The sequence below is a fragment of the Manis javanica genome, chromosome 6 (genome assembly GCF_040802235.1).
Source record: "Manis javanica isolate MJ-LG chromosome 6, MJ_LKY, whole genome shotgun sequence".
Classification (NCBI taxonomy): Eukaryota; Metazoa; Chordata; class Mammalia; order Pholidota; family Manidae; genus Manis; species Manis javanica.
This window is the reverse complement of record NC_133161.1, coordinates 22456125-22483139: the sequence shown is the minus strand read 5'-3', so window position 1 is coordinate 22483139 and position 27015 is coordinate 22456125. Positions and strand designations below refer to the sequence as shown.

General features: G+C 59.0%; 1 protein-coding gene across 2 annotated transcripts; it reads left to right on the top strand.

The window, feature by feature from the left end:
• Positions 1-54: 54 nt before the first annotated feature.
• FLNC (filamin C) lies at positions 55-27015 on the top strand. Of its 2 annotated transcripts, XM_017652230.3 has the most exons (48): positions 74-688; positions 4868-5116; positions 6671-6768; positions 6918-7068; positions 7157-7275; positions 7467-7544; positions 7715-7877; positions 7994-8194; positions 9374-9511; positions 9846-9972; positions 10122-10258; positions 10420-10613; positions 10706-10819; positions 11458-11601; positions 11825-11948; positions 12100-12260; positions 12460-12550; positions 12635-12804; positions 13009-13126; positions 13213-13475; positions 13812-14409; positions 15122-15295; positions 15409-15571; positions 15857-16017; positions 16688-16855; positions 16935-17058; positions 17528-17684; positions 17760-17949; positions 18096-18119; positions 18236-18483; positions 18900-18980; positions 19290-19389; positions 19686-19826; positions 20082-20210; positions 20306-20479; positions 21077-21238; positions 21351-21554; positions 21982-22134; positions 22214-22336; positions 22451-22690; positions 22879-23148; positions 23249-23386; positions 23664-23779; positions 24398-24530; positions 24618-24794; positions 24953-25171; positions 25801-26010; positions 26116-27015. In XM_017652230.3, the coding sequence occupies exons 1-48, from the start codon at positions 340-342 to the stop codon at positions 26301-26303; spliced, it is 8154 nt and encodes a 2717-aa protein (XP_017507719.1). In that variant the 5' UTR covers positions 74-339; the 3' UTR covers positions 26304-27015. The 2 variants fall into 2 exon arrangements, with proteins under 2 accessions (XP_017507720.1, XP_017507719.1); XM_017652231.3 differs by lacking the exon at positions 18900-18980 and having other exon boundaries at positions 55-688.

Sequence of the window (27015 nt, the reverse complement as noted above, 5' to 3'; positions counted from 1 at the left end):
CCGGGCGGCATTCCTGGGAGGCCGGCGCTCTGACGTGGACCCGGGGGCTGCGAGCGCTGCGGGAGGGGGGGCGCGGCCCGGGGGCTTCTTAAACCCCCTGGCCCGGCCAGGCCCGCACTTCGCGAGCACCGCTCCGCCCGGGGAGAGAGAGGGAGAGAGAGAGAGAAGGGCCCAGGAGCCAAGGAGGCCCGCCGAGTCCGACCAGCCAGGGGCGCGAGAGAAGTTGAGAGCAGCTCAGCGCAGAGCCGCGAGTCCCGCGTCGCGCCCCGACAGCTCCCCAAGCCCGAACCCAACCCAAGCCCAGCAGGCCGCGCAGCCCCCGCCCCAGCTCGCGCCAGCATGATGAACAACAGCGGCTACTCGGAGGCCGCGGGCCTCGGCGACGAGGTGGACGACATGCCGTCCACGGAGAAGGACCTGGCGGAGGACGCGCCGTGGAAGAAGATCCAGCAGAACACGTTCACGCGCTGGTGCAACGAGCACCTCAAGTGCGTGGGCAAGCGGCTGACTGACCTGCAGCGCGACCTCAGCGACGGGCTGCGGCTCATCGCGCTGCTCGAGGTGCTCAGCCAGAAGCGCATGTACCGCAAGTTCCATCCGCGCCCCAACTTCCGCCAGATGAAGCTGGAGAACGTGTCCGTGGCCCTCGAATTCCTCGAGCGCGAGCACATCAAGCTCGTGTCCATCGGTCAGTGCGGGCAAGGAGGGCACGGGCTCGGCGGGGAGGGGGAAGTGCCTGAGAACCGGCTGGCTCACGGGGACAGGGGACACAGGTGCTGGGTGGCGCTGGGAACTGAGACCGGGCAGAGCCTCCTGGGACAGAGAGAGGACTCTGGCCCCAGCTCTCTCGCCCACCTACACAGGCCACACGGGCACTGCTGCACACCCGTCTCAGGATAGCGGCATCCTGGGGGGTGCCCCTGGGAGCCCAGACCTTATCGTTTCTGAATCCTCCAGCTTCAGTCTGTCCCCCACAGACTCCCACCAACCCGTCTCTATTCATTGTTCCCTGCCCCTGCCGCGGGGGAATGCCCCCCATGCTTGAGAGGACAGGGCCAGTGCCCATTACTGATTCCTGGGGATGTCTTCCCCCAGACAAAGCCAATGGCTTCCCAGCCTCCCAGCACCTCGGTGGAGGCAGGTCCCAACCGCTGTCTGATCCAGGGGCTCTGGGACAGAGGGAGAGAGCTGGTGGCTGGTTAGACATGGGGCTGGGGCCCTTTGCAAGCTTGTGATTAGCAGCTGGGTTTAGGTTCTGGGGCCAGGGCTGGCAGGGCCCAGCCTCAGAAACCTAAAAAGGCACTGAGTGAAGGCAGGGAGCCTTAACCCTTGCCTGTCCTCCCGATTCAGCTTGCGGGGCGAGGGGGCTCCCTCCAGTCCCTGCCGGGCCCCAGCCTCAGCCCACCCCCTAAGCCCGGATTGGCTGCAGCTAACGGTCCGGACTGAGGGGAGGGAGGGGCAGGCCTGTAGAAGGGAGGAAGTCATTGAGTGTAACCAGATTTGGAAGGTGTGTCAGCGCTGGATGGGGGTGGGGAGGCCCTCTAGGCTTAGGAGTAGGGAAGCTAAGGGTGGACTTTGAGTGGCCAAAGGCTGCTTCTTCCCTCACAACCCTTAAGAGTTCTGCAGTGCTTTACAGGAAAGGGCCCCTTGGGGGTGCCCCCCTTAGGGTACCAGGGGGTTGGGTGCCTCCTCCACCAGGCTACCCCAGAGACTTCTCCTGATAATTGAATGTCTGCTCACCCCCCACTCTTCCTTAGGGCATCTCTAGGCCTCCTGAATTAGCAGCTGAGGTCAGTCTGGGGCCCTTTGCCCTGTCCAGTCCCCTCTTTAGGCCTTACCCCTCCTGCCCCAATATTACCCCCCCCACCCCACCCGCTCTGGCTTGGAAATAGTCCTGCCTCCGTGACACAGCAGATGTCTCTGAGCTTTCCAGAAGGACAAGCCTGAGGACGGTGGATGGGGGAGGGGGCCTTGATGTGTGTAGTGGGGCTGAGGGCTGTGCGTGTGTGCGTGCGTGTACACGGGTGGTCAGAACCTAGTCAGCCCGGGGCAGTCATCTTCCTGCATGCTGAGATTTGGCAGACAAGAGTGGCTGTCTGTCCCAGGTGGGGTCTCCAGGGTAGAGTCTGGGACCTCACCAAGGCTTTATGGGAAACTGCTTAGCCTTCCCCTCCCCTCCCCTCCCTGCTGCGGGTGCTGGCCCTCCCCCGGCCTCATCCTTCTGAGTGCGCACCTCTCCCCACCCCTGTGGTCGTGCCTGGCTCCAGCCCTTGACTCCACATTGGAGGGGCCGGCTCAGAGTAGAGGGGGAAGAAGCAAAAGCTGGTTTGGGAGTGGGAGGGAAGCTCCTTGGTTCCCACTGAGAGGAAGGGGAAGAACCATTCCCCATTTGGGCCAAGTGGCTCCCTCACTCGTGCTGATGAGATAAGCTGTCAGCAATTCAGCAGGGCTGATGGTAGAGGGAGGCGGCACAGGCTGCTGAGGCTGCTCAACCCTGAGGAGATGTAAAGGGTCCCCTGCTCAGGGAGCCTGCGTCCTCTAGCCACCTCTGTCCCACTCAGTGGTGGGAAGGGGCTGTCCAAGGGGCCTCCTTTGGGCATCGTCTCAGGACTGAAATTGAGAATCTGGGTACCAGAATGGGGAGACAAAAAGACTTCTCACCTCCCTTTCTAGGAGCGGGGTGGGAGCTAAGAAGTACAGGAAAGGGCCCCTCGGAGGAGGGGGCCTGAGCCTGGGCTGAAGGAGCTGTGCCCCTCTTACCCCCACTGCCCCAGGTCCAGCCTCCAAACAAAGAGGCCTCTGAGGCAGCTCTGTCCCGCAGCTGCTCCACAGTTGCTGTTCCTTCTCCTGGAGCCAGCAGCCGAGGGAGGGGCTGGAGGGGCAGCAGCTGTCCCGGCCCCTCCCTCACCCGGCCCTCTCTCCTCCCCTCCACTCCAGGCCTGGGGTGGCCTCAGGGACTGGCTGTCAGGCTCCTCCCTCCCCTTTGGGGGTATCCCCAAGCAGGAGAAACTGTAGCTCCTGGCCTGAGCTGAGCTCCCCTCCTCCTGGGGCCTCCGAGGAGGGGAGGGAGAGGAAGGTCACTGCTCCCAGAGCCCAGATCCACCCATCTCCTACCAAGGCACAGTGGACCACTTGCTGTCTGGCCCAGAGCCAGTTGCTGGGGAGAAATCTCTCCCTGCCACAAATATGCATGACACCCCCTGAAACCCCAGCAACCTCAAGGCCTCCCTCCTGGGGCTCTGGCTCCAATTTGCAAGAAGCCCCTCTGGGTAGGGAGCACCAGCTCTGGAGGCCATCAGGGTCGTGGAAGCTGTGGGCACTGGGTGTGAACACTGTGTGAAAGTATGTGGGCCTGTGTGTTTGAGAGAAAATGCACTGAAGCACCAGGAGGCCGGGAGCGAGTGTGTCATGGAATGTGCAGGCTGCCAAACCATTGTGCTACAGTGGAGCCAGGGGGAGAGGGGGCAGGCAGAGAGCTGCTGGGGAAGGAAGGATGAATCAGTGAAAGGGTGGGGGAGCCAAGGAGGCCAGAGCCCCAGCCAGGGGGAGGCTGAGATTCCCCTCCTTGGGTCAGGTGGGGTGGGGTGGGGGAGGCCGGGGTGCCCTAGGCGTTTGGTCTACTAATGCCATCCTCCCAGATCTAGAGAGGGCAGGAAAAGAGGTGTAAGGGTCGCTTCCAGCCCCACCCTTTCCCATCTCTCAGGCAACACCAGTAAATAAGGCTGATTCTCCCCCCACATCCCAACCTCCTAGAAGCAGTGCTCTGGGAAGCTGATGGATTTCAGGCTTGCATTGTCCTTTGCTAATAATTTGGTTTTGGACTAATATCCAGATATCTATATTCTAGGCCACCCTGGCTCCTGGGTATTTTTCTCTGGCTGTTAAAGGGGAACTAGGTCCCCCACTCCTCAGAGGGGAGGGGATGGGTAGAGAGTCTCTGCTTTTGGGATTTGAGTTCACCCGGGTGATATTTCCTCTGGCTCCTGTGAAATTCCCCTGGCCCCCAACATTTGAAAACATGATTTTCAAGCCTTAACAGAGCGTGCACTGTACCCCTTCCTCCTCCCAGAACTTTGTTCCAAAAGTCTTTTATGGCTTCGGAGTAGAATTTGGCTGGAAGCAGGTGGTCCTACTCCTCTCCAGCTTCAGTTTTTCAAATACTCATTCAATTTATTTATTTATTGAGACCACACTCAATTCTAGGCTCTGAGTATAGAGATAAAATACCAGGACTAGAGTGAAAGACACCAGATACAAAAGAATACATACGGTATGATTATATTTGTATAAAACTCTAGAAAATGCAAGCTAATTTAGAGTGACCAGGAGCAAATCAGCTGTTGCCTGGGAAATGGGGACAGGGAGGGACAGCAGGAGGACTCACCAAGGGATACATGCAAGGAGATTTGAGGAAGGATGGATATGTTTATTACCTTGACTTGTGGCAATGGCTTTATGGGCACAAACCCGTTGTCAAAGCTTATCCAGTTGTACTCCAATACATGCAGTTGGTTGTATGTCAAATACACCTCAGTAAAACTTAAACAAAACAAAACAGTGTTTGCCCCTCAGAAGCTTACAATCTGAATAATTGCAATATTGACTGTAACCTGATAGGAAGCCCACTCACCTGTGATAGAGGTGAGAGGGTCTGTAGCAAAGCCTGTTGGGACGCAGCCTCATTCCCAGTGAGGGATCCATAAAAGGGTGGGCAGGTCTTGCGGGCAGGAGAGAATTTGGTAGGCAGAGAAGGGGTTTGGTTCAGAAGTGGGAGGCCTGACCATGGTGGGAGCTGGGTGGGAGCTGAGGGGTCTGGGCAGCAGAGGGTGGGGACCCCCTGAGCCAGCTTGTCCCCTCTGCTCTGCAGACAGCAAGGCCATCGTGGATGGGAACCTGAAGCTGATCCTGGGCCTGATCTGGACGCTGATCCTGCACTACTCCATCTCCATGCCCATGTGGGAAGATGAGGATGATGAGGACGCCCGCAAGCAGACACCCAAGCAGCGGCTGCTGGGCTGGATCCAGAACAAGGTGCCCCAGCTGCCCATCACCAACTTCAACCGTGACTGGCAGGACGGCAAAGCTCTGGGAGCCCTGGTGGACAACTGTGCGCCTGGTGAGTGGGCCAGTAACCCAGAAGGGCAGCTGGGACTACCTGATGGAACTGAGGCCTGTGGTTGTCAGAAAGGCATATCTCAGGGCTGGGGATCAGGGCTGCCTGTGGGGCTTGCCCCTGCTCTAGCTGAGAATCACTGCCAGAGTCAGGCTTTTTTCTGATGGCATGTCAGATCCTGCAGTGGCAAGAAAAAGTTTAGAACTACTCATTTTACAATGATGCTGAGGTCCAGAGAGGGCCAGTGACTTGTCCAGGATCACACAGCTCATCTGTGGCAGAACTGAGCTAGGTTCTAGGGCCTTGTTTACCTGCTACATGAATTTCCTGTTTTGCCTCATGGGTGCCATTTCTGCTGAGCTAAGAGAAAGGAAATATGGGGGCACTTGTAGCATAAAGGCCAGGAGTTAGAACCCAAGGTTCTTCTTTGAGAAGGGGCTGAGGCCCAGAACAGTGTGGGCTGAGGCTGGTGTGGCACTGCCCAGCAGCAGGTGACCAGCCCTGCCCTCTCTCAAGTACCCCTGGCCTAGTCAGGTAGTGGCAACTCAGGGTCCATGAGAAGATTGGCGCATTACAGGCTTGAGCCTGTCCCTATGTGCAGCTCTCTTTTTGACCGTCATCTCTGGAGAAGATAGGTCTACCCTGGGTCTGTCAGCTTTGCCTCTGGGAAGCTCTGTCCCTGTGAGAGAATCCTCCTCCAGCCTGGGGTCAGCTGGGGAGCAGGGACTGGGAGGTGGGGGCACCAGCCGCCTGGGAAGCATTCCCAGCTGCTGAGCCATTGCCCACCGCTTGTGCGGCTGCCAGCAGTGAGCTCAGCTGTTCCGGCCAGTCATGGATTCCAGCCTTTGAGCTGGCCCCTCCCCGCCAATGAGCATCAACACCCCACTCCAGCTCTGGGCTGGACCTAGCACCCCCTAACCTCTGCACCCCTTCACAGGAGTGATCTAAGGCTGCCTCCCTCAGCATTCTTCCTGGCAGGGCTGGGTTCTGGGTGGGCATAGATGAGACACCATTGGCTCCCAGCAGGCCCTTCAATGCCTCGGCTTCCCCAAGTGGGCAGTGAGGGAGAGGGAGTCTTATGTCCTAAGGCTGATGTGGAAGTGCTTGGGGATCTAGGACTCGAGTCAGCTGTGAGACCTTTTGGAGGTGGGTCAGCTGTATATGTGGGGCAGGGACTCTGTCCTCTGTCTATCTCTGAGGCAGATGAAATGAGGCAGGAGGGCCCGAGGGGTGTCTTCATGGCATTCGGTGTTCAGGGTCTGTGTTGGGGCCTGGGCAGGCAGGAGGCTGGCTGGCAGGGCTGGTGCCAGGCTGCATCAGCCAGGGCAGAAAGGCCTCATTGTTGGTGCTCGGCAGGGCTACCAGGCCTCTAAACAGCAATGGCCATCCTAGCTGCAGGCAATAACGTCAGGGGCCAGCAGGAACCTGGCTGGTCAGGGCCCTAGAGCTGTGTGGGAGGGGGAGCAAACCCCCAGCCTTTGCAGGTGTTGATGAGCAGATATTCTGCATTCCGGCTGACTGCTTTCCCCTCATTGTCTCCCTCTACCACCTCTCCAGGCCTCTGCCCTGACTGGGAGGCCTGGGACCCCAACCAGCCCGTGGAGAACGCCCGGGAGGCCATGCAGCAGGCGGACGACTGGCTTGGGGTGCCCCAGGTACACTAGAGATGGGGTAGGGGGAGAGGTTGGGGCAGAGGACCAGAATGAAGTTTGGGTCTTTAAGGATGCCTGGTCAAGATATGGGTAAGAACCAAGTTTTGCCAGGTGAAGAGGACACTCCGTAACCTTGTTCCTCCCTGCGGCAGGTGATTGCTCCTGAAGAGATTGTGGACCCCAATGTGGACGAGCATTCCGTCATGACCTACCTGTCCCAGTTCCCCAAGGCCAAACTCAAGCCTGGTGCCCCTGTTCGCTCCAAGCAGCTGAATCCCAAGAAGGCCATCGCCTACGGGCCTGGTATGTGTTGAGCCTGACAGCCCTCCGTGGACAGCTGGGCAGAAGCCTGGATGGATCTCCCTAATCTGCTCTGCCTTCTGCCCATCAGGCATTGAGCCCCAGGGCAACACCGTGCTGCAGCCTGCCCACTTCACCGTGCAGACAGTGGATGCCGGTGTGGGTGAGGTGCTGGTCTACATTGAGGATCCTGAGGGCCACACCGAGGAGGTATGGAGAGGGACTGGGAATGAGAGGAATTAGCATGGGACTGGAATCAGAGACCACAGGCTAACAACAGGAATGGTGTGGGGATGGCTGTCGGAGACATTGCTATGCTGGAGCCTGGGGTAGGCATCACCATAGGGGCCACCAGGTGGAGAGGCTACAGCCACTGTGACAATCTTTTCCCTTCCCAATAGGCCAAGGTAGTTCCCAACAATGACAAGGACCGCACCTATGCTGTCTCCTATGTGCCCAAGGTCGCTGGGTTGCACAAGGTATCTCCCATTCTGCTAGCTCTGTGAGTGGACCCCTCTCTCAGCTTGCACCCCACCCTGTCCCAGTAACTCCATTGCTCCCCTCTCATCCTCCTTGGCTCTGCTCTGACCTTCACCCCCTCTCAGAACTGCTGTCCTCTAGAAGCTAATCTTTGAGCCCTGACCCCCAGGTGACCGTGCTTTTTGCTGGCCAGAACATTGAACGCAGCCCCTTTGAGGTGAACGTGGGTATGGCCTTGGGAGATGCCAACAAGGTGTCAGCCCGTGGCCCTGGCCTCGAGCCAGTGGGCAATGTGGCCAACAAACCCACCTACTTTGACATCTACACTGCTGGTGAGGATGGGCCCCGGGGGGTGTCGGGCTGGCTAAAGGGGGTTGGTCTCAGGGCGATGGAGCCTGGAGCAGCTCCATGTGTCCAGAGCAAGGCTGACGGCCTCTGTCTGTGTCAGGGGCTGGCACTGGCGACGTTGCTGTGGTGATCGTGGATCCTCAGGGCCGGAAGGACACGGTGGAGGTGGCCCTGGAGGATAAGGGCGACAGCACGTTCCGATGCACTTACAGGCCTGTGATGGAGGGGCCCCACATGGTGCATGTGGCCTTCGCTGGTGCCCCCATCACCCGCAGTCCTTTCCCTGTCCACGTGGCAGAAGGTAAAGGCCCTTCACCCATTCCCACAGTCACCCTCGCCAAGGCCAGAATGTGGAGGGAATTGTCACCAAATTCTGGGTCTGAGGATTTATGGGAAATGAAGTGCTAAGTTCAGGGGCAGGTGGAAAGCCAGTGAAGGCTTAAAACGCGCTGAAGGAACAGCTAGGGCTGGGGCTCTGGAGAGGTCTCCTGATGATCTCATCATCCCTCCCCCGGGGGAGGGTCAGGAGACCACCGTGAAGGATAGCAGACAGGTGCTACTGTGGAATTGGTGAGGGGGAAGCAACAGGGTCACATGGGTGGGGGCGTACATGGAGAGCACCATATGCCAGGCCCTCAGGTAGTGACTCCCCAACTTGGTTCTCTTCCCGCCACTCAGAGCCCTTGCCACCGCTTGCCCCCTCCGTGCCCATCATCCACCAGGCCAAGAGAGTGGTGCCATGTTAGTACTGTCCAGTGGAGGTGGGGCCAGGCATGGCCATAGCTAACTGGCCTTACCTGTGCGGTGTGGCATGGCCAGGTGGGGTGGAGTCACCCTCCCGTGGTATTCCGTGACAGGCCCCGGGTTCCATGCCATTGCCTGTGTCCCGTGGCAGGCCTGAATTACATGTTATTGCCTGTTTGGTGGCACCCAGTGGGTTCCATGCCATTTGTCGTGTTCTCTGGCAAGCTGAGGTCACCGTTTTTTGGCCTGTGCTGAGTAGCAAGGTCTGGGTTTATTGCCACCGGCAGTGTTTTGTGAAGGGCTGATGTCCATGTGTTGCATGTGACCCGTGGCAGCCTTTCTGACATCCATGGCATTGCTGGGCATGATTTAGTCCCCAAAGCTGCTGTGGTAGCTGATGGAAAATGCTCAGGTGGCCTTGGGTGGGTGCAGGGCCCTTCCCTGTCTCTCTTTGTCCCACTCTCTGCCTAGGCTCTATCATGCCTGGGTCCCAAAGGCACTGACTCTGAGAAGCCCAGCAGGAAGGGTTTCTTCTAACTGGCTTGACGGGGGGCCTGTAGCCTCCCTTCCCAGCATGGCTTCATAGCTCCAGTTGTGTTGGGGGCTCCAGAGAGCAAAGAGGAGGATCACACGAGGCCATGGCCTGTGCACAGTGGTAGCGGGGATGAGTGGTGAGGAGTCAAGGTTCTGTCCAGACCCCTCAGCACTCCAACCTGCTTTCTCTTCCTCCCTGCAGCCTGCAATCCCAATGCCTGCCGGGCCTCTGGGCGGGGCCTGCAGCCCAAGGGTGTGCGTGTGAAAGAGGTAGCTGACTTCAAGGTGTTCACCAAGGGTGCTGGCAGTGGGGAGCTCAAGGTCACAGTCAAGGGACCAAGTGAGTGCCAGGGCCCAGGAGGGGGCTGGGGGAGCAAGGAGGAAATAGGGCCAGTGGTTCTGGCTCCCTGAAAGCAGGAACAGCCAGCTAATTACACTTCCTGGGGAGACTGCAGGGAGACACTGGCCAGAGGCACCATGGGACCTTAGGCACAGCCTCTCTGCCTCAGTTTCCCAATATGTAAGATGTGAATGATCCTCTTTGCCCTACATGCTATGCTGAGCTGTTATGCATGGGGATGACATGTGGTCCCTGCCCAAGTTTCAGCACTGCCCACTGGTAGCACTGCCCTCCTAGACCACTGATCTATCTTCTTCACCCCACTTCTCCTTAGAGGGCACAGAGGAGCCAGTGAAGGTGAGGGAGGCTGGGGATGGTGTGTTCGAGTGTGAGTACTATCCTGTGGTGCCTGGGAAGTACGTGGTGACCATCACATGGGGCGGCTATGCCATTCCCCGCAGGTAAGCCCTGTGCTGCCCTGATGCCATCCTGTCTGGGCCGTCACAGGGTGGGAGGAGGGGTGGGCCACCTGGGACTCTGAGGGAAGACAGGAAGGGTACCCCTGGTGGGTGCACCTCCCAGCACTGACACCAGCTCCCTCTTGGTCCAGCCCTTTTGAAGTACAGGTGAGCCCAGAGGCAGGAGTGCAGAAGGTCCGAGCCTGGGGCCCTGGCCTGGAAACTGGCCAGGTGGGCAAGTCAGCCGACTTTGTGGTGGAGGCCATTGGCACGGAGGTGGGGACATTGGGTAAGTGGCTGGGTGGCAGCAGTGGGAATGCTGGGAGTGTGAGGGTGAGACAGATGGGACACTGGGTCAACTGGGGCACAGGTCTTGGGGAATGATGGGGGCCCTGTTCAAGTGTCCAAGCTGCCTCTTGTGCCCTCTGACCCATCCCATCTCACACCCAGGCTTCTCCATCGAGGGCCCCTCGCAGGCCAAGATTGAGTGTGATGACAAGGGGGATGGTTCCTGTGATGTGCGGTACTGGCCCACGGAGCCTGGGGAGTACGCTGTGCATGTCATCTGTGATGATGAGGATATCCGAGATTCACCTTTCATTGCCCACATTCAGCCAGCCCCACCCGACTGCTTCCCAGACAAGGTGTGGTCCTAGCTGCGATATACCAGCCTAGGACGGGGTGAGCAGGTCCTCCCCAGTCCCCAACCTGGCCCTCCTCTCTTGCCCTTGCACAGGTGAAGGCTTTTGGGCCCGGCCTGGAGCCCACCGGCTGCATTGTGGACAAGCCTGCAGAGTTCACTATCGATGCCCGTGCGGCTGGCAAGGGAGACCTGAAGCTCTATGCCCAGGTGTGGCCTCGCCCAATCTTGCTGCCCCCATTGCCCTGGGCAGGAGCCCTGGGAGGGCAGAGGCAGATGAGAGGCAGGGGTATCCAGGCAGGAAGTTACAGCATCACGGGACTGATTCTTATGGGTCCATAAGAACTATGGAAAGTTGTAAATTTTGTGTTTTCTTATTGCTGACAATCTTAAAAACATATTTTACCAAAAGTATATTTTTTGTACTAATACTTTTAAATTAAAAGATGATTTGATTGAGTAAGACACTGGCTTTCCAAGTCAGTTTCTCAAACTGGTGTCTCTTGAGCCCTAGAAGTTAATGCACAGAGTCTTGGGTCCAAGAGGATGATTTTTCTTTAAACAGTTCATTATTAAATTTTAGGAACATTGATTTAGCCCAGCCTCACCCCTACTGACACATTCAGATACCGAGGCCTGGTGACACAGCCACACAGAAGGCCAAGAGCCAGACCTCTTGGTTCCCAGGCTATGCTCTGGCCACTAGAGCATGTGGTACTAGGCTCTTGTGGCCTGAGTCCTTGGTGGGGAGGGGCCTGTGAGAGTGGTGGTGGTTAAGGATGGCACCCGAGGCCATGTGCTCTGAGGGCGCCAGAGCCTGGTAAGACCTTTGCTTGGTGATTCCACAGGACGCTGATGGCTGCCCCATCGACATCAAGGTCATCCCCAATGGCGATGGCACCTTCCGCTGCTCCTATGTGCCCACCAAGCCCATTAAACACACCATCATCATCTCCTGGGGAGGCGTCAATGTGCCCAAGAGCCCCTTCCGGGTATGTCCTCTGCATCATGCCCTGTGCCCACTGCCAGGGGCCCCAGAGGAAAGCCCCAGATGGAGCCCCATGTGGGAGATGTTGGCTCTCCCTGGTCTTCATCACTGCTCTCCGCCGCAAGGGCCCCACCAAGAGGCTGACTGGTCCCGCCAAGGCTGGAGTGGTAGTGCTGGGAAGGGGCCTTGAGGGAGGGCCACTGTGCCAAGCATCCATCTCCTTACAGGTAAACGTGGGAGAGGGCAGTCACCCCGAGCGAGTGAAGGTGTATGGCCCTGGCGTGGAGAAGACTGGCCTCAAGGCCAATGAGCCCACCTACTTCACGGTGGACTGCAGTGAGGCGGGGCAAGGTGCGCCCAGCAGGGTGGGGCTGGAGTGGGTCTGGGCAGGTGGGCTCATACTCTGGTCACAGCTGGTTTCTGGGCACAGCTCTAGTGGGACCTGGCTAGTCGAGGATTTTCTTGAAGCCCCATTCATAGTCTTGTGCCTGCCCCCCTTCAGGCGACGTGAGCATTGGCATCAAATGTGCCCCTGGTGTGGTGGGCCCCGCAGAGGCTGACATCGACTTTGATATCATCAAGAATGACAATGACACCTTCACAGTCAAGTACACACCCCCCGGGGCTGGCCGCTACACCATCATGGTGCTCTTTGCCAACCAGGTACCCACCCTTAGTTTTGGTAATCATCGGTGTCCTACACCCATGTCTAAGCCAGCTGCATGAGATGCCATCATGTGCGGACAACTCCACAGCCACTGACTGGCACTTCCTTTGTGTGGGCAGCATGCCTTTGAGGAAAGGACGGGGGCTCTCTCAGAAGCTGCCCTTGTCCACCTGACCAAGCCTTTTCTCCATCCAGGAGATCCCGGCCAGCCCCTTCCACATCAAGGTGGACCCGTCCCACGACGCCAGCAAAGTCAAGGCTGAGGGCCCTGGGCTGAACCGCACAGGTAGGTGTCTGGGCAGGGGCTGGCCTGGGGCTGGGGCAAGGTGGCCACTAGGCCCTCACCACCCTTTTGGGGTGCACTCCCCAGGTGTGGAAGTTGGGAAGCCCACTCACTTTACGGTGCTGACCAAGGGAGCCGGCAAGGCCAAGCTGGATGTGCACTTTGCTGGGGCTGCCAAGGGCGAGGCTGTGCGGGACTTTGAAATCATCGACAACCACGACTACTCGTACACCGTCAAGTACACGGCTGTCCAGCAGGTGTGCCCCGTCCCGTCCCGTCCCATGCCCCTGTCCGTCCTGGCTGATTGGATCCTGGGCCTCCTGCCTCCAGTCTCATAGGGCCAGTCTGGGTCTTGGCTGCCTTCTGCCTCTCATTCTCTCTCACTGTGCATCTCTGCACCTTGAGTCCACATTGGCAAGGGCATGTTGCCAGCCTGTGTTGACTTCCCGTTATACCCATAGGGCAACATGGCAGTGACAGTGACCTATGGTGGGGACCCTGTCCCCAAGAGTCCATTTGTGGTGAATGTGGCACCCCCACTGGACCTCAGCAAAGTCAAAGTTCAAGGCCTTAACAACAGTAAGTGGGGTGAGAGCTGCCCTGGGAGTGAGGGGTATTGTTGGGGTGGGCTGGAGTCTTCATTGTGTCCCTTGCCCTCTACGCAGAGGTGGCTGTGGGGCAGGAACAGGCATTCTCTGTGAACACACGGGGGGCTGGCGGGCAGGGCCAGCTGGACGTGCGGATGACCTCACCCTCCCGACGACCCATCCCGTGCAAGCTGGAGCCTGGGGGCGGAGCTGAATCCCAGGCTGTGCGCTACATGCCCCCTGAGGAGGGGCCCTACAAGGTGGACATCACCTATGACGGTCACCCAGTGCCTGGCAGCCCTTTCGCTGTGGAGGGTGTCCTGCCCCCTGACCCCTCCAAGGTGAGGTGATGGGGCTGGTGGGGGCTGGTTGCTGAGGGCTTGTGGGGATGAAGGATGAGTCACAGGAGCAGAGGCCAAAGGGCCTGCATACCTGGAGTGAGCACAGCGAAAGACTTGAGGCCCAGTGACCCTCCATCCCAGAACCTGCCTTTGGGACAGCCTCATTATTGAGAGTGTGGCCTTTGATCAGACCTGGGCTTGAACCCCAGGTCTGCTTACTGGGACAAATTATTTATCTCTGCCTCCATTTCCTCATCCGTAATTGTCATAAGGACCCAGGAAGGCTGGGCATGGGAGTGGCGTGCTGGAAACCCACGAACCTGCCCCTCTCCCTAGGTGTGCGCCTATGGCCCCGGCCTCAAGGGCGGACTGGTGGGCACTCCAGCCCCATTCTCCATCGACACCAAGGGGGCTGGCACAGGTGGCCTAGGGCTGACCGTGGAGGGCCCCTGTGAGGCCAAGATCGAGTGCCAGGACAATGGTGATGGCTCCTGTGCTGTCAGCTACCTGCCCACAGAGCCAGGCGAGTACACTATCAACATCCTTTTCGCCGAAGCCCACATCCCTGGCTCCCCCTTCAAGGCTACCATCCGGCCCGTGTTCGACCCAAGCAAGGTACGGGCCAGTGGGCCAGGCCTGGAGCGTGGCAAGGCTGGCGAGGCAGCCACCTTCACAGTGGACTGCTCGGAGGCGGGAGAGGCTGAGCTGACCATCGAGATCCTGTCGGACGCCGGCGTCAAGGCTGAGGTGCTGATCCACAACAATGCTGACGGCACCTACCACATCACCTACAGCCCCGCCTTCCCCGGCACCTATACAATTACCATCAAGTATGGTGGGCATCCCGTACCCAAGTTCCCTACACGTGTCCACGTGCAGCCTGCTGTCGACACCAGTGGAATCAAGGTCTCCGGGCCTGGGGTGGAGCCGCATGGTGAGTGAGGGGGAGCCAGGAGGGGGTCAAGTCACCAGTCAGGGAGCCAGAGCCGTTGGTGGGATGGAAGGAAGCAGGCATAGGGCCTTAGGGGAGCCAGTATGGGGTGAAGGGAGACCTTGAGGGTAGCCCTAGGGTCCTTAGGGTTCAGACACCCAGAGGAGTGGCCAAGGGCAAGGACGGGGCATGGAGCTGCTCTTGTGACAGAATTGCATCTGCCCATGGGCATCTTTCTGGGGGAGATCTCCACTTTCATTAGCTTAAGGGCTCCCTGACCTGAAAAAGCTAAGGACCCCGCTGTAGAAGGTGCAGAGGGAATGCTTTGGGGTACGGGTGACAAGGGTCAGGAGACAGTTTAGCTCAGCTCAGTAAATGTGAGTGGATCACCTGCAGGGGCCAGTCCCTGGGCTGGGCATGGGGTGGGGTACACAGATAGGGGGGTACACAGATGGAAGACCCACGCCTGTCCTGGGGGCTGACAACCTGGGGGTGATGGCACAAACAGAATGTCATTGTCTGGGGAAGGGAGTGTCTGTGAGAGACTGGGCCTGGAGCCCACAGGGGCGCAGAGGGTGGCCAGGCTCAGGTGGGGAAGCAGCAGCTAGACAGGAGCAGCAGCTTCTGAGTTGGGGTGAGGAGAGGAGGGGCAGGGTGAGCGACTGGGTGAAGGTTGCCCCCAACTCACACTGAGCTCTCCTCTCCTGGCACCCAGGTGTCTTGCGTGAGGTGACCACTGAGTTCACTGTAGATGCAAGATCCCTCACAGCCACAGGTGGGAACCACGTGACAGCTCGAGTGCTCAACCCCTCGGGTGCCAAGACAGACACCTATGTGACAGACAATGGGGACGGCACCTACAGAGTGCAGTACACAGCCTACGAAGAGGGTGAGGAGCTGGGCTGGGTGGGACTGGGGCATCTGATCACAGCTTTCTCAGGGTGGCTGGGTGTCAGGGTGGCACATGCACACCCTGACCCGCTCTGTGTGGCCGGCCTGCAGGCGTGCATCTTGTGGAGGTGCTGTATGATGAGGTAGCTGTGCCCAAGAGTCCCTTCCGAGTGGGTGTGACTGAGGGCTGTGACCCCACACGAGTTCGGGCCTTTGGGCCAGGCCTGGAGGGTGGCTTGGTCAACAAGGCCAACCGCTTCACTGTGGAGACCAGGTATCCTCCCCCTTCTGAAACCTTGACCCTGACATAGTGGTCAGCCTGACCCCAGCCACTTGCCCTCCTCCTTTGCCCTTCTGTTGTATGCCTCACTCCTCTCTCTTCCCCTCTAAAGGGTGACCCAGAAGCAAACCTCCCAGTGTCCCAGATCAGCCCCTGTAGCTTGTCCTTCCTCAGCCAGCCCCAGGCAGCCTGCCCTCCTCTCCGCCCAGCCCCAATCCAGCTGCTTCTCCATCCCTACTCACTGGCCCCAGTGGAGCTGATGGGGGCATCATCTTGCAGGGGAGCTGGCACTGGGGGCCTGGGCCTAGCCATCGAGGGTCCCTCAGAAGCCAAGATGTCCTGCAAGGACAACAAGGATGGCAGCTGCACTGTGGAGTACATCCCCTTCACTCCCGGGGACTATGATGTCAACATCACCTTTGGGGGGCGGCCCATCCCAGGTGTGTGGCACAGGGGGTGCTCGGGGGAGGGAGGGCCTCGTGGAGATTCATCCCCAGAGCAGGACAGCCATTAGCCGGCCTAGCAGGGAGGCCACAGAGTAAGCAGGCCTGTGCCCTGAGGCCATGGCCAGCACAGGGCAGTGGGTGCCGATGATGTGCCGACCCCTCCAGGGGTTGACCCTTTGTCTGGAATACCAGACATTGTAGGTTTGTGGGTTTGGTCACAGCCCGGGCCAGTCCTGCTAGCTCAGCAAGGACAGCCTCTCCCACTCTTTGGCTCTCACTGCCCGCAAAGAGCTCCCCTTTGTCCTGCAGGGCCCAGCAGCTCATGTCCACAGTTACTGCAGGACTTGGGCCTGCTGAAATCGTCATTAGTCTCCCTTCACTTTACTTATTTTTTGCATGCAAAAATGCGTTTTATTTTTAAAATATTCCATTTTTAACATTTAGGAAGGCCTTCTTCCAGGCTTGTGGCCCAAATGAGGTTTGCTCAGTCTCTGTTTGCAGCCTACTTTATCTTTGCATTTTCTTAGCAAGTTCTTAAGCATTTGCACATGTTGGTCTGGCCTCCCTGGGGCATTTCAGAGGCAAGAAAGGCTTCTTCTTCTGTGGTTCCTCAGTGTCCGGCCTCCAGGCAGATGGGTAGGGGCTGACGTCTTTCTCCTTGCAGGGAGCCCATTTCGGGTGCCGGTGAAGGATGTGGTGGACCCTGGGAAGGTGAAATGTTCGGGGCCGGGGCTGGGGGCTGGAGTCAGGGCCCGGGTACCCCAGACCTTCACCGTGGACTGCAGCCAAGCTGGCCGGGCCCCGCTGCAGGTGGCTGTGCTGGGCCCCACAGGTATGGCATGTTGGGGGCAGGGTGGAGGGAGGTGGGGCAGGGTGCTAGGAGGCTCTGCTGACCTTGCTGCCTTGCCTAGGTGTGGCCGAGCCTGTGGAGGTGCGTGATAATGGAGATGGCACCCACACTGTCCACTATACCCCAGCCACTGATGGGCCTTACACTGTAGCTGTCAAGTATGCTGACCAAGAGGTTCCACGAAGGTGAGGCCTGGCTTTGCCCCCACACAGTGGCTGAGCTCTGGGGTACTCCTACAAGGGCCACACATGCAGGCTACTGCCAGGCCTTGGGAGGGCCCTTCCCACCTGTCTTAGCGTATCTGCTCGTCCTCGGGACTCCCAGCCCGTCTCTGCCCTGGAGGCAGCTCGGTTTCAGGGGCTCTCCTGAGGCTGGGATTTGCCACCACGTAGCTACAAAATTAGTGCCTTGGGAGAGGGCAGCCCCTCCACCTTCCTCTTCAAATAAACCACAGCATCTTCTGGGGAATGGAGAAATGCACAGGCTATGTCAAGGGTGTCCTGAGTGACCTTCCCTCAAGACCCCAGATGTGAAATGGCCCCTCCTCTCTGCCCCTCATTATATTCATGTCTGTGGGGAGGATTCCAGGCCCAAGATGACATGGGACCCCACTCCTGACCCCCAGCCAACTGTCCCTCCCTTTTTCCCCTCAAGCCCCTTCAAAATCAAGGTGCTTCCAGCCCACGATGCCAGCAAGGTACGAGCCAGTGGTCCTGGCCTCAATGCTGCTGGCATTCCTGCCAGCCTGCCTGTGGAGTTCACCATCGATGCCCGGGATGCCGGTGAAGGCTTGCTCACAGTCCAGATCCTGGTGAGTCCACCTGCAGCCCACCTGGCAGGACAAGCTGTAGGCACAGGCAGGCCTTGACCTCTGCTGCTTCTCCAGGACCCCGAGGGTAAGCCCAAGAAGGCCAACATCCGAGACAATGGGGATGGCACATACACGGTATCCTACCTTCCCGATATGAGCGGCCGGTACACCATTACCATCAAGTATGGCGGTGACGAGATCCCCTACTCGCCCTTCCGCATCCATGCCCTGCCCACTGGGGATGCCAGCAAGTGCCTTGTCACAGGTAGGCACCCACCCCACCTCCCCTGACCACGATCCAGCTCCCCTCACAGCTCTTCCAGGTGCCTGGCAGTCCCCATGGGACTGCTGGTCAGAGGGCCCACCCCCTTCCCTGGTGCTGCAGAGCCTCATTCTCTTCTCTGTTTCCAGTGTCCATTGGAGGCCATGGCTTGGGTGAGTGCCCCTCTTCCTCTCTTCTTGCTGTGTGCTGAGGTGTTGGGGGCAGCTGGGAATGGAGAGGGTCTGGGCATAGCCCCCACGGACCCCTGACCTGTCTTGTGTGTGTGCAGGTGCCTGTCTGGGCCCCCGCATCCAGATCGGGGAGGAGACGGTGATCACGGTGGACGCCAAGGCAGCAGGAAAGGGGAAGGTGACATGCACAGTGTCCACACCTGATGGGGCGGAGCTCGATGTGGACGTGGTTGAGAACCACGATGGTACCTTTGATATCTACTACACAGCGCCCGAGCCGGGCAAGTACGTCATCACCATCCGCTTCGGGGGCGAGCACATCCCCAACAGCCCCTTCCACGTGCTGGTAAGCTCCGTTGCAGCCAGGCTAGCGGGAGGCTGGGAGGTGGGGCTGGCCCCTGAGCAGCAACACCGAATCCCAGGATGCTCCAGAATGAAGCCTTTGCTTTCCTGCCACCTCCACACCTGGGAGGTGAGCACAGCCTGGCTCTGGACCCTCTGGGGGTTGATCAACTCTCTCTGGAGGAACTTGCCCTGTCCCTCTCCGACCCTTAGACCCACTGTCTCCATACATCTCCCCAAGGTGGCCCTGCAGGACGATGAAGCCCTCCAGGGGGTAAATAAAGCTCCCAAGAGACCCATCCTGCCCCCAAGGGAGCCCAGGATTTCGGGTCTGGGGCCGTTCTCTGAGCCGGCTCCTGGTCACTCGAGCTGGCGTGTGTGGCCTGCCACACCATGTGCTCTCCGTGCCTTGCCTCCCAGGCGTGTGACCCCTTGCCCCACGTGGAGGAGCCCTCTGACACGCTGCAGCTGCACCGGCCCAGCGCCTACCCCCCACACTGGGTACTGCTGCCTCCCCCACTGGGCAAGACCTTGCCTTCCTCCTCCATTTCTTCTCTCTGTTCCTCAGGAGCCAGGGCTGGGACATGGTTTGGGGGCCATCGTGGGGAACAGGAGGGAGCTGGGCTGGGCCGGTGGATCCCCAAGCTGGGCACAGCCCCTCTTCTCTCGAAGCTGATGCATCTCTCCTGCTGCACTGGTTTCATCACTAACCATCTTGTTCCTTCCTCACTTTCTCTGACTTCAGTCATGGCTCAGGCCAATCTCCCTCTAGGCCTCCCCCAGCCAATAACTGTCCCTTCCACCTCACAGGCCACAGAGGAGCCAGTGGTGCCTGCTGAGCCAATGGAGTCCATGCTGAGGCCCTTCAACCTAGTCATCCCCTTCACCGTGCAGAAAGGGGAGCTCACAGGTACTGCCTGGGGGCCCTGAGGCAGGAGGGGTCAGAGAGAGGACACCAGCCAGGCCCAGGCCTGTCTGAGATGGAAACTGGGGCCCAGAGAAGGGAAGTGAGCTTCCTGTGCTTACACAGCAAGTTGGGCAGAAACCCAAGCCTTCTGTCTCCCAGTTCATGGTTCATCCTGCTGCGCCAGGCCGTTTCCTGGTGCTGACCTCTGGGGTGGAAGCAGAACCACACGAGAGCAGGCCTGGGACAGCAGGGGGAGTGGAAAACCCGGGGTTCCCCACATAACTGTGTCTGCCCTGCAGGGGAGGTGCGGATGCCCTCCGGGAAGACTGCCCGGCCCAATATCACCGACAACAAGGACGGCACCATCACGGTGAGGTATGCTCCCACTGAGAAAGGCCTGCACCAGATGGGGATCAAGTATGACGGCAACCACATCCCTGGTGAGTCGGGTCGGGCTGGGCTGAGGGGCGCACGGCGACTTCATTCTTGCCTGCCTTTCAACAAACATTGCAGGCACCATGCAAGGCTCTAGGGAGGCAGAAACCTGGTAGGAGGCAGACATCCTTCTGCCGTCAGGCCCCTATGGCAGAGATGTAGGGCTTAGCAGGGAAGTTGCGAGAAGGTGGTGAGGGTCGAGGTGGGCTCAGGCACCCTTGTCCTCACTAGTGACCCAGCCCCCTCTCTGTCCACCCCAGGGAGCCCCCTGCAGTTCTATGTGGATGCCATCAACAGCCGCCATGTCAGTGCCTACGGGCCAGGCCTGAGCCACGGCATGGTCAACAAGCCAGCCACCTTCACCATTGTCACCAAGGATGCTGGGGAAGGTGAGAGGAGCAGCAGGCAGAGGCCTGGGGTGGGGAGCCAACCAGGTGCAGGGCGAGGGCAGGACCTCTGATCTCAGCTCCATTCCTACCTACAGGGGGTCTGTCCCTGGCTGTGGAGGGCCCGTCCAAGGCAGAGATCACCTGCAAGGATAACAAGGATGGCACCTGCACTGTGTCCTACCTGCCCACAGCACCCGGTGATTACAGCATCATTGTGCGCTTCGACGACAAGCACATCCCGGGCAGCCCCTTCACAGCCAAGATCACAGGTGGGGCGGCCACACAGGCACACCCCCAGCACACTGTGATATGCAAGCCCAGCATGCTCAAGTCACCAAGGGCATTAGGGTGGGGACCCCATGAGGTGTAAGAGGTCATTTTTGGATAAATATAAGGAATGCTGTATTCTCTGTAGCAGGTGAGACATATCCAACCACCCACCCATGCTTTGAATACCACCTCATTTAGTCTTTGAAGTAATTTGTGAAGTTAGAGTGTCCATAATCCTTTTTGATAGATGAGGAAACCAGTAGGCCCAGAGAGGCCGAGCAACTTCATTAGGGCCACACAGCAAGGAAGGAGTCTGTGCTGTCTGGTCCAGTGTAGTGTTCCTACAAAGCCACATTACTCAGGATTAAAATCCCATGTAGGATTGAGGCATTCACAGGGCAGGTTAGGTGCTGAGCCCATCTGTAATCTTTGACAGCTAATGTGAATATAGACTCTGTCTCCTAGGCCTTGGGCCTCTCTGCCTGCTAGCAGACCCCAATCTGTTGAGTCTGGTGGAATCTGCCAGGAGGTCCCCTGAGCCCCAAGGGCACACCTGCCTGGAGTCACATTGCCTGACACACCAACTTCTCTACCAGGGGACGACTCAATGAGGACATCACAGCTAAACGTTGGTACCTCCACGGACGTATCCCTCAAGATCACCGAGAGTGACCTGAGCCTGCTAACAGCCAGCATCCGTGCCCCCTCGGGCAATGAGGAGCCCTGCCTGCTGAAGCGCCTGCCCAACCGGCACATTGGTGCGTGTGGGGCTGTGGGGAGGGTCCTCGGGAGGAGGCGGGCCCAAGAGGAGCTGTGGGGACACTCTGCCAGGCCCCAGGCACACCATGCCTGACCCACCCCTCTCCACAGGGATCTCCTTCACCCCCAAGGAGGTTGGGGAGCACGTGGTGAGTGTGCGCAAGAGCGGCAAGCACGTCACCAACAGCCCCTTCCAGATCCTGGTGGGGCCGTCTGAGATCGGGGACGCGAGCAGGGTACGCGTCTGGGGCAAGGGCCTATCCGAGGGACACACCTTCCAGGTGGCAGAGTTCATCGTGGACACTCGTAATGCAGGTGCTTCCCAGAGAACCCTCATTTCAGCTGATGCCGACAATGAGGACATGTCTTTTCCTGCCCAGGGCCCTCCTGGGGATGAACTTCCTGGCCCAGTTTGTATTGGGATTCACATTCTGGGGTCCACCTGGGGGAAAGTGAATGTCCCCTGTCATTTCTCTCACATTTAAGAGAATACTCAGCTGTTCTGCGTTTCTGTCTCTCACTTACTGGAACCCAAGAGACCTACCTTAGAGAATTTTCCAGACTGCCTGATCCTCTGGGTCAGCAGCTGGTTCACTCTAACCCTCGCTGAGCCGTCTTCTGTTAGTAGTTACTGTGCATGTTGGGTGCCCATTCCAGACAGAGCCTGCAGTTTGGAGAGGGGAGAGCAGAGTGGCAGTGGGCAGCAGGGACTGAGGAAGCCATTTCTCTCATTTTGTGCCAGGTTATGGGGGCCTGGGGCTGAGTATTGAAGGCCCTAGCAAGGTGGACATTAATTGTGAGGACATGGAAGATGGCACATGCAAAGTCACCTACTGCCCCACTGAGCCTGGCACCTATATCATCAACATAAAGTTTGCTGACAAGCACGTGCCTGGTAAGACGTGGCTGTGGCTGGGTGGGGAGAGGCCAGGAGGCAGGTAGAGCTGCCTGACCCACCACCCCTTCTCCTGCAGGAAGCCCCTTCACTGTGAAGGTCACGGGTGAGGGCCGCATGAAGGAAAGCATCACCAGGCGCAGACAGGCGCCTTCCATTGCCACCATCGGCAGCACTTGTGACCTCAATCTCAAGATCCCAGGTGTGAGCCAGGAGGAGCTGGGGCAGGGAGGGCGATGGGAGGGCTGGTGGGCCCAGAGCCTACCCCTCAGGCTGTCTGTCCTGCTTGCTCACCCCCTGCTGCCTCCTCCTCCAGGGAACTGGTTCCAGATGGTGTCTGCGCAGGAGCGCCTGACACGCACCTTCACACGGAGCAGCCACACATACACTCGCACAGAGCGCACGGAGATCAGCAAGACACGGGGCGGGGAGACCAAGCGCGAGGTGCGGGTGGAGGAGTCCACCCAGGTTGGCGGAGACCCCTTCCCCGCTGTCTTCGGGGACTTCCTGGGCCGGGAACGCCTGGGCTCCTTTGGCAGCATCACCCGGCAGGAGGGTGAGCAGGGCTAGGGTCCTTGCAGGGAGGCTGGGCCTCCTGTCCTCTGCAACAGGACAGGGTGGGGAGGGTACAGCCAGCCAGCCAGGGCTGGTGTGAGTGTAGGCGAGGGTTTTACGGAAGAGGGAGGCAATGTCTGGGGAGGCCAGGAGCAGCCCAGAATGGCCCTGACAATTTGTCCCCTGCAGGTGAGGCCAGCTCTCAGGACATGACTGCACAGGTGACTAGCCCATCAGGCAAGATGGAAGCTGCAGAGATCGTCGAGGGGGAGAACAGTGCATACAGTGTGCGCTTTGTGCCCCAGGAGATGGGGCCCCATACGGTCACTGTCAAGTACCGTGGCCAGCATGTGCCTGGCAGCCCCTTTCAATTCACTGTGGGGCCACTGGGCGAAGGCGGTGCTCATAAGGTGCGGGCCGGAGGTACAGGGCTGGAGCGAGGTGTGGCCGGAGTGCCAGGTGAGGGGCAGGTGGCCACGAGTGGGTGTGGGAGCAAGGCAGCCAGCCAGATGGGCAGTGGTACTAAAGAGCCACCCCTGCCCTGCTTCCCTGTCCCCAGCTGAGTTTAGCATCTGGACCCGAGAAGCCGGTGCTGGGGGTCTGTCTATTGCTGTGGAGGGTCCAAGCAAGGCAGAGATTGCATTTGAGGATCGAAAAGATGGCTCCTGTGGGGTCTCCTACGTGGTCCAGGAACCAGGTAGGTGTCTGAGATGGGGGTGGAGCCTGGGCCTGCCTGACCTTCCCAAGTATCTGCTCATTAACCAGGCAGGAGGTGGTTGGGGCTACAGAACTCCCCCTTCACCAGGGCCCCTGCTCTTTCTCTGCCCCGTCTCCTCTACCCTGCACCCCTGGGGATGCCTATCTGTCTCCAGACCTGAGCCCTGAACCAAGTAGCCTGCCCTGGGGTGAGGTGGGGAGGTTCCACCCTCGCTGTCCCATCCTGGGGCCTATGCTGACTGGCCTTCCCTCCCCAGGTGATTATGAAGTCTCCATCAAGTTCAACGACGAGCACATACCAGACAGCCCCTTTGTGGTGCCTGTGGCCTCCCTCTCAGATGATGCTCGCCGCCTCACTGTCACCAGCCTCCAGGTGTGTGTCCAGGTGTGGGGCCCCTCTGCCACCCTGAGAGGCAGGAGTGGAGGATGGCATGCCCATGTAGCCAGAACTAGGCCGTGACCTTGGGAAGGCCAGTCAGATGTTCTCTCCCCCAGTGTCAGGAACAGTAAATGCCCCCTGCTGGCTGCCCATTGTCAACCTCAGAGCCCTCTCCTTTCACCCTCACTCTCAGACTGGGCACCATCCCCCATGCCCAAATTCCTCTTCACCTCCCTGTGCACATTCCTCCGCACTGGCCCACCTCCTCCAAAGAGCCACTCCCAGCCCCAGGCAGGTACAGGCCACACTCCTTTTTCTTCACCCAACTACCGAGTGCCTGCGGTCCCCACAGCACTGTCAAGCACTGGCCCCCTCTGCCGTGTCTGGGTCTGACCTCCTCAGCCAGCACGGCCTGGAGGGCCCACCTCCTGGCAGGTAACTGCTGAGGCCTCAGCCCCGGCCCCTGCCTCCCACCTCCCAGGGCCTCACTGGCCTCCCGAGCTGGGCCAGGCTTGGGGTGAGAGGTGGGAGCATCTGAGCTGGGTGATCAGGGAGGACGGCATTAGGCTGCAGAGGGAGCTGCAAGCCTGAGCACCCTGTGGCCCCCCACAGGAGACGGGGCTCAAGGTGAACCAGCCGGCGTCCTTTGCGGTGCAGCTGAATGGCGCTCGGGGTGTGATCGATGCTAGGGTGCACACACCCTCGGGTGCGGTGGAGGAGTGCTACGTCTCTGAGCTGGACAGCGGTAAGCTGGCCCTGCCCCGGCCCCCCGTGCCAGACCAGAACCTTCTGGGGAGGACAAAGGCTTACTTACCAACTCTCTGCTCCATAGACAAGCACACCATCCGCTTCATCCCCCACGAGAATGGAGTCCACTCCATCGATGTCAAATTCAACGGTGCCCACATCCCTGGCAGTCCCTTCAAGATCCGCGTTGGGGAACAAAGCCAGGCTGGGGACCCAGGCTTGGTGTCAGCCTATGGTCCTGGGCTTGAGGGGGGCACGACTGGTGAGTGCCTGGGGCTGGGGAGGAGAAGTAGATCTTGGGGGTGCTCAGCCTCTAGCCCAGAGGCAGGGGCAGTGCTAATGAGCCCTGAATCCTCACAGAGGCCTGCTCTGGGAGTCCCAGACCTTCTTGCCTATAGCCTTGCTACCTCTGGCCCCCAGGTGTGTCAGCAGAGTTTATTGTCAACACCCTGAACGCGGGCTCAGGGGCTTTGTCTGTCACCATTGATGGCCCCTCCAAGGTGCAGCTGGACTGTCGGGAGTGTCCTGAGGGCCACGTGGTCACTTACACTCCCATGGCCCCTGGCAACTACCTCATTGCCATCAAGTATGGTGGCCCCCAGCACATCGTGGGCAGCCCCTTCAAGGCCAAAGTCACAGGTGAGTGCCCCAGGTTGGGGGAGGTCCCTTCAGCCCCGTCTGCGGCCCAGGCCAGCCCAGCCTGGATGGCTCCACAGTCATTCATATCCAGATCACAGTCTGCCCCAGATACCATGGGCAAGTTACAGTAATAAAATGGACCTGGCTGACACAGCATACCATTCTGTGGAGTCATGTACAATCGTTTTCAAAAATCAAAGTCGCCTTCTCCTTTGTTGTCCAGCGCTTATCTTTTCCCTGCAATGGCTCCCCCAGCTTTAGCTTAACTTCCTGCCCTCCTGGCTTCCTGCATTACTGGCTTCCAAGACAGAGCTCAGTAAATATTTAGCAAGCTTTCCTTTGGGAAGCTGTGTGAAGGATTAACTGGATACGTGTTCCTTTTTAAAGCAAGATGTGTACCCTGTGACTTGAGTTCCCAGACAAAGCCTTAGAAGGATGGGGGATGGAGCCATTAGAGGCCTGAAACCTCAGGATAGGCCTGACCTGGGGCCCAGAGCCTGGGCTCATTTGGCTGGGATACCACAGCCAGAGGAGTATGGCCCGGGACCTCTAGTGTCACCCAAGGGCCTGCTGCCCAGGGTGGGGCAGGTCTCTGACCCAGCTTGTGGCCACCCTACTCTGCCCCTCAGGTCCTCGGCTATCTGGAGGCCACAGCCTTCATGAAACATCCACGGTTCTGGTAGAGACTGTGACCAAGTCGTCCTCAAGCCGGGGCTCCAGCTATAGCTCCGTCCCCAAGTTCTCCTCGGATGCTAGCAAGGTGGTGACCCGCGGCCCTGGGCTGTCCCAGGCATTTGTGGGCCAGAAGAACTCCTTCACCGTGGACTGCAGCAAAGCAGGCATGCTGGGGGCAGGGCGGCACATGTGCACAAGAACCCAGGGCAGGGGGTGCGGGGGGCCTCAGGAGCCTGGTGTGAGCTTCCCCTCTCTGCCTTCCTCTCCAGGTACCAACATGATGATGGTGGGCGTGCATGGGCCCAAGACCCCCTGTGAGGAGGTGTATGTGAAGCACATGGGGAACCGGGTGTACAACGTCACCTACACTGTCAAGGAGAAAGGGGACTACATCCTCATCGTCAAGTGGGGTGACGAGAGTGTCCCTGGAAGCCCCTTCAAAGTCAATGTGCCCTGAATCCTAGAAATGCCTCCCCCAGCCTCGGCCCCGCCTCTGGCCAAACACACTCACACACACACAAATGTACCATACCCAGATGCACGCGCAGAATCTTGACACCACAAACACGTGCCTTGGGGTGTGAAACGAATGGCATGGCCACCCCCACCCTACCATGCCCCCAGGGCTTGGAGGGCCTTGTCTGTCTCAGGACAGTGTCCCTCCCATCAAATGTGACATGATGGCAGACTGGGGGTTGGGAAGGGCCAGGGAAGCCCTGAGTTTTCTGCTGGGACTGAAGCCAGCGGGGGAGCATGTGTTTGGGATGTCTGCGTGTGTGAGGGAGGTTACCCTCAAACCATACTGTTGGCCAGCCCTCCTTGCTGCGAAGGACTGCATCTGGCCCCTCTGGTGGCCACGGCTCCTGAGTGTTAAGGACTTGGAAAAGAAAGCACAATCAGAGGAGAAAGAGACCCAGAACCAGTGGCAGCATTGGCACGTGTCCTGGTCAGGGCAATTTATAGCTGCCCTCGCCAGGCTTCCTGCGGGACTGATTTCTCTCTCTTTTTTTTTTATGGTTGCACAGCTCTGCCCCATGGGGGGCCTTTTTTACACACTGCAAGGCCCAGCTTTCTGGGGGGACTTTTGCACATGTCATGCAGCTCTGCTAGGAGCTGCTTAGGTGGAAAACTCCAAATAAAGTGTGGCCTGTCGCAGAGGCTTGACTATT

Excerpts from the sequence above, each read along its gene's own strand:
- FLNC (XM_017652230.3), top strand. The coding sequence starts at position 340 with ATGATGAACAACAGCGGCTACTCGGAGGCCGCGGGCCTCGGCGACGAG. Across the intron at positions 7,276-7,466 it reads CTGAGGGCCACACCGAGGAG|GCCAAGGTAGTTCCCAACAA; the intron begins GTATGGAGAGGG and ends CCTTCCCAATAG. Across the intron at positions 13,127-13,212 it reads AGTTCAAGGCCTTAACAACA|AGGTGGCTGTGGGGCAGGAA; the intron begins GTAAGTGGGGTG and ends CCCTCTACGCAG.